Here is a 6132-nt window from a genome sequence, read left to right as displayed (position 1 = left end):
GGGGGGTGTTTCAGGCACTAGACAAAAAATTCCTTAACCAGAAGCCATTTTCAAAATCAGTGTTATTCTGTGGTCCAAATGTCAAGTCACTATCAGATTTTCAAGTATAATTTTTGTTTCAAATAACATAAAATGTTCAGTTATATAGCAACAAGCTCCAACAGAATATGAATAACACAGCTCAAGCTGTTTGCCTCCAGTAATGGATGGCAAAGGACATAGCTTAGCAAAATCTGGTGTTTCAGTCTTGCTGCATTAATGAACAAGCTTCACAGATAACGACCTACCACTCTGTATAAAAAAAAACCCAGCACTGAAAATTTTATAGATCCTATCTTAGTGCAGGTTACCACATGGGCTTCTACATTAATCCTACTCCTGCTCCCTCTCCACCTCCCCTAACTTCAGTTTAGTAACAAATCCACACTCTATGCTTGGATCATGGTTTCAACTACACTATTTTAAATAGAAGTACCACGGATATTCCATGTTATTTTAGAGAAATTAATCTAAAAGCAACTCTTATCAGAAAATGCAAGAGGAGAAGGAAATTCTTTGACTACAAAACAAATTCCAGATAATCCTAAGTGCTTTCCCCAAAGCACAGGGTGCAGTTATAAAAGTGGGGGTGACAAGCAATGTTTTTTTTTAAAAACCTTTCAAAATATGGATAAAATTGCCAATACAGAAACACTTCACAATACACTGAGCAGCAATTCCAACAAGGATTGCATTTGAACTGATGACTATCTGAGCTATGAGAGCTGATGCATTCAAGGCAGCCTTTAACCAGCTGATGACTGAAACTACATAGAGCAGCAGTGATCACATTAAAATCCTAATGCATCATTTCTCACAGCATAAAGCAAGTTGGCAGAACTGCAGAAAAAGGAGACGGATTATTTTTCTCTTACATGAATAACATAAGAAAACATTCCTGAAAGTCTTGAAAGCTGAACACCTCAATTCAGTAGCAGGACAATAATTTTCCTAAAGACTGCACTAACATGCTGGAAGGTCACTGGCTTGAGATGCACACAGTAACAGCATACAAGCTTCTGAAAGAACATTTACATAGCCTTTTTAACACTAGCTCAGATGCTTGATTTTTATAGCCACACAGACATATATATATATAAAACCAATATGCATTGTACTGCTTAAATACAAAATGCAGTACATTCTTATGAGAGCTCCAAAGAGTATTTACACAAAAGGGTGATTCCTGCATTCTTTACAGGAATGGACTAGGCTAGCACAACCTCAAAAGGCTCCCAAATGAGCTGGACTAAACCAAGCCAGTACTGCAAGGCAACCTCCCAGGAAGGATGTTCTGCAGAACACATGGATGTACCTTTTGCCCACCAGATCCACATACCCGCTTCAAATAAGGCTCATTAAATAGAGGAGGAGAAATAATGTTACTGAGGTTCTGGTTTTCAAAAGCAAAGAATATTCACTCTTTTTAGGTCTATACTTCCAATACCAGCTCACTTCCCTTCAGGAACAGCACTCCTCCTCGAAATTCTTTATGGCATTGTTCTCCTCTCTAAATCTATCTTCAAGGTGCAATACTGGGAAGTTAAAAAGAGCATCAGAAAACCTAAATAAGCCTACCCTAACTTTAAGCCCTGGTCTTGAAAAATTCTTCCATGCTTCTCAACACAGGGATGGAAAGGGATTTGCCTCAGCAATCCTGCCTAAATGGTACCAATCCCTGAATCCTCAAGCTGCACAATTGCATCTTCAAAACACTCTGAACTCTTAAGTAAAACTGTCCCATTAAAAAAGCAAAACAGTTCATTAGAGCATTGCCCTCCTCATCATAAAACACTTAATCTGATGTTAATTTGAGGGACAATAAATCCCTCATGCAAAGATCTGAGGGTCTTTTTAATCAAAATAATTCCTTGTGGTTTTGGCTGTGACTCCCTCCCAGAAGAGCCCAGCCAAGGAGGAGGAATACAAAAGGCAGTGAGACACCACCCAATCTAATTTAGCAAGAATAGCAAACAGCACTGTGTGCAAGGCAGCACATGGCAATTGCTCATGTGACAGATGGCTCTGTGGTAGTGCTTTGTATTCACGTGCACAGAGCTCTCTGCAGCAGGAAAAGACACACCTGCACTGGGCTACCCTGGCAGCTGGAACCCTTGTCAGTCCCCTGTTCTAGAAGGAAATCATCTCTTCCAGGACCCTGAGGGATAAGCTGCAGTCTCTTGCACAGATGATGGATATGTAGCTAGAGCCATCTTCTCTTTGCCTGATTCCTTCTCCCCAAACTTCGGCTGACGGATCAGCACATGCCCCATTCTGGACTGGCCACAGCCAGAGCCACCACTGTCTACTGCCCTGCAGGAGGGACCAGCAGAGGTGACACCAGGAGCGCTGCGGAGAGGAGAGGAGAGCACACCGAGGAACTGAAGAGAAGCAGGGAACACACAAATGATCCACAAATACTGCAGCTGAGTCCCAAAACACAAGGCCACAGAAAACCATTTCATGAGGCTCAATGTGCACAGAGCCATTAGTTCTTTCACTTCACTCTTCAGATGATGGCAACTCAGTACAAGACATTCAGAAGTTAATTTTCTCTGCTACACCAGAGCAAACATTTGTCAACTACAGTGGTGAATCACTTTTTTGCACTTTCTTCAGTGAGGTTTGAGCATATAACAACATCCTCATGAGCCGCTATTTCTTTAGAACAAAATGTGGGAATCACATTCAAAAACAAGCATCCAGCAATAGTTTTTTAAAATAGAAGACTGCAAACAAATCTGTTTCAAGTCACTGGGGAATCAGCTTCAGAATAAAAGGTTACTTTTAACTTTGAGCACTTTTTTCCAGTTTTACAGGTACATTGGTATCCACTAGGAATCCCAACAGATGGCTACCAAACTACATGTGTGATAACAAAGTTCTTGCTCTACAGACCCTACAAGCTTCATTATTTCAGAATTACGGACACATTATTCAACTTCTGCTTGGATGAAAGCTAAGCAACCATTGCTCCTGTAGCTGTGTTTTTCTAAATTAAAAAAAAAAAAAGAGGTTAGACTTAGCTAATGAACAGACCATACCAAATTTATGTTAACACTTAAACATCTGCTAAGAGCACTGTTTCTCAAAATGCAATCCACAAAGAGCAGGAAGCTTACATGGTGCTGGCTTGCTTTCATTCACACCTGCCTAATTACATGAAAAACAAAAAAAGACGTATTTTTCAAATATCACTTTCCTTGCAACCAGGAGCTAGAATCACTACAGAACTGTTTCAAAAATCACAAGAGCTGACTTGCGCAGCCATCGGCCGGACCAAGGCACAAGATTATGAAATGCAGCACAGGGCACTTCTGAAGGTGTTTGAGCTAAAAAAAAATGCTCATAATTTTCCAAGACGGCAACACACTCAAGTTCAAGCCCTTGACCGAGGAATTCTGAACTACATAAACAGAATGATTTGAAATATGACAGACTGAAAAAAATCCCACATGATTCCTACAAGATAATACAGTGGGCTACTAAGTGAAAGACGTATTCACCACTGAAATACCTGCAATTTTCATTTCTCAGTTTGCTGCTGTCTGGAAGGAGAGGATAACAACATCTGACCCAATATTAAAAACAAGCTTCACACTGACCAAAATAATGCTCTTTTTAAATCAGTTCGTACCAGGAAGGTGCTCTAAAGAAAAGCATGTGAGAAATGAAAACACTATCTTCAGAAAAAGATTTAAACAACATGTTGTATGTGAGGCTTAGAGCTGCTGAATGAACAGTAGAAAAGAAAATGAACAATTGCTTACTGAGAGAGGACCAGCCTCTCTAACATAATGAATGAGGCTAGGTTCCTACTCACTGTACTTTTATAAAAGAGCTTAAAAGCAACCTTAATTGTGGAATTCCCAAGTCTTGGCTTTCATTGTCAATTAAGATCTTCTCTTAAAAGCCTGTTCACATATTTAATGCCCTAATTGAGTAATAGCTTTGTGCTGACCAGTCAAGAGCAGCTTCATTTCTGTATGGGACTACTCACCAAATTAGAATTATGCCAGCATTTAGAGATACAGGATATGGGCTCCCCAACCTTCTCTGGAGTAAGATAAAAGAAAATATTTTGGCAAGGAAACAGTCCCTCACTAGCAGAACTCTTCTTAGAAGCTCTAGCAGTTTCTCATACTGAAACATTGTATTCAACAACACCAGAGTCTCTCACTTTAAAAGAAGCTCTCCTTTTTGTTGGCAAATAAAATGAAGCTTGTCAGTAAAGAGGTTCCCCTCTTGCTCAAAAGTGAGACTTCTGAGCAAACTTTAAGCATTAACTAGAGAAACACTGCAAATTGAAATGCGGCTTAGGAGCTCTTCAGCAGTTTCCCGAAGTACAGAAAGACAAAGTTTCACTCATTCCTAAAAGCCTGCTGTCCTTGCAGCGCCACTTCTTGTTGCATGGTCCCGCCCCCTCTAACACATCCCTGACTACTCAGAGAGCCAATTCGACTCAGTCATCTAGAGGTAAATTATGACTCTTCTCTACCCCCCCCCCCAGTTATTTCAGTTCTCTCCTAGAATAACAAACTCAGTCTGCTCACCAAAAGGTCGGACAAGTGTTGGGTCAGCACAAGCGTGACGCTCCTACAGCATGAACTAACACCTTGCTGCTACCTGCCTCACCCAGCAGCAACCTTCCAAAGACTAAATGTTAAAATAGCCCAATTTCCTCTCAAACGCAAATGGGCCTTCTCCTCCTCCAGTATAAATTACAATAAAACAAAACCAGGTGTGTCAAATGCTTATTAGTAATAGTTTTGTGTGCGTATAGGAACATACTTAAATGAAATTAGCTGGAAATACTAGGAAAAGATATGTCCACACAACTAGCTTGGTCTATGGACACATTGCTGAACTTTTTCCATTCAATTAATTAATTTTAATTATTTAAATATTTAATTTATATGCAACAACAGTAGCGTGCATATAGTTCCTGTTCCCTTTGTGTATTTAAATATAACATTTCTGAAATTCAACAGTATTTCCATCTCTGAGATGGAAAAAAACAGAAAGTTACGTGACAACTTAGAACAGTTTCTGAGGAGATCAGTTTCTGAAACGATGCAAGACCAGTGCAAGAAGCAAATGGCATTGAAAACCACAAAATTAATCTTCTCAATCCCTTCCCAATCCCAGAAGTGAGTTTCAAGATGCTGTCAAAACACTCCCACCACTTTGTCCCAAGCGCATGATCAAAGTGACAGTCACAGTGGCATCCTCTGATCTTCTGCCATGAAGTGACCAAGCTGTGCCTCGTAATTTTCACAGTGCTAAAACTTGATCACTAATTCCACCCGAGAAGAAATCTTGTCGATTTCTCTAAACAAGAAAACCCAAACAACCCAAAAATCCAACAACGCCTACTCAGTCTGTCACACGTTCAGAACTCTCACCCCTATATACACTTCTGCATACTCTTGGGCGAGCGTAAGTTTATTTTCACAATTAGCAGAATCTCCCCTTTATCCGCCTCCTGGCTCACAGCCTACAAGAGGGGGTCACCCGCAGATGGGGCAAACCAAACCCCACACACGCCCTGCCCTGCCCCTGTGCCCCGAGCTGCCTCCGCAGCCCCGGCTCCCTGCCGAGCCCCGGTCGCGCCCCTGCCGGGAGAAGCCCTCCCGCCGCCGCCTCCCCGGGGAGTGCGGGAGCGGGGAGGAAAAAAGGTTGCTGTTTAGTTTTGTTCGTTCTTTTTTCTTCAAAACGAGGCTCTTCTCTCGCTCTTTGTTGGCCAGCAAGAGGGCAGGTTCGACGTGGGGGGCCACATGCCGAGGGGCTCCCCCTCCCAGCAGCAGAGCCCCGGAGGGTTGGTTTCCCACCCGCGGCCGCCGGGGCTACGGGGCTCGCCCGCCGCCGCCGCTCCCGCACCCACCTTTCTGCGCCTCGGTGCCCCGCAACAGCAGCAGCAGCAGGAGGAGGAGGAAGAGGCTGGGGCGGAGCAGCGAGGCCGCCCGCCGGGTCCCCGCGGGGAGCGGCCGCCCCGGACTCACCATGCCCCGCGGCGTGGCCGGCGCGCCCGGCGGTCCCAGGGCATCGCGGGCAGCGGGGCGGCCGCGCCGGGCCGACATATGGCTCACATGT

General features: G+C 43.4%; 1 protein-coding gene across 2 annotated transcripts in view; it reads right to left on the bottom strand.

The window, feature by feature from the left end:
- Window positions 1–6078, bottom strand: part of DCBLD2 (discoidin, CUB and LCCL domain containing 2) — a 42418-nt gene extending 36340 nt beyond the window's left edge. Inside the window, exon 1 of one of the 2 annotated variants that reach the window (XM_042031156.1) lies at window positions 5924–6078. In XM_042031156.1, the coding sequence (XP_041887090.1) occupies window positions 5924–6044 (121 nt within the window). In that variant the 5' untranslated portion in view covers window positions 6045–6078. The remainder of the gene's footprint in view (window positions 1–5923) is intronic. The other variant, XM_042031155.1, reaches the window with a different exon arrangement.
- Window positions 6079–6132: the final 54 nt, after the last annotated feature.

This window comes from Corvus kubaryi, unplaced genomic scaffold (genome assembly GCF_017639235.1).
Source record: "Corvus kubaryi isolate FWS band 111438036 unplaced genomic scaffold, C.kubaryi_AGA036_p1.0 37341, whole genome shotgun sequence".
Classification (NCBI taxonomy): Eukaryota; Metazoa; Chordata; class Aves; order Passeriformes; family Corvidae; genus Corvus; species Corvus kubaryi.
Note: the sequence above shows the minus strand (reverse complement) of the source record. Positions and strands in the feature narration are given on the sequence as shown.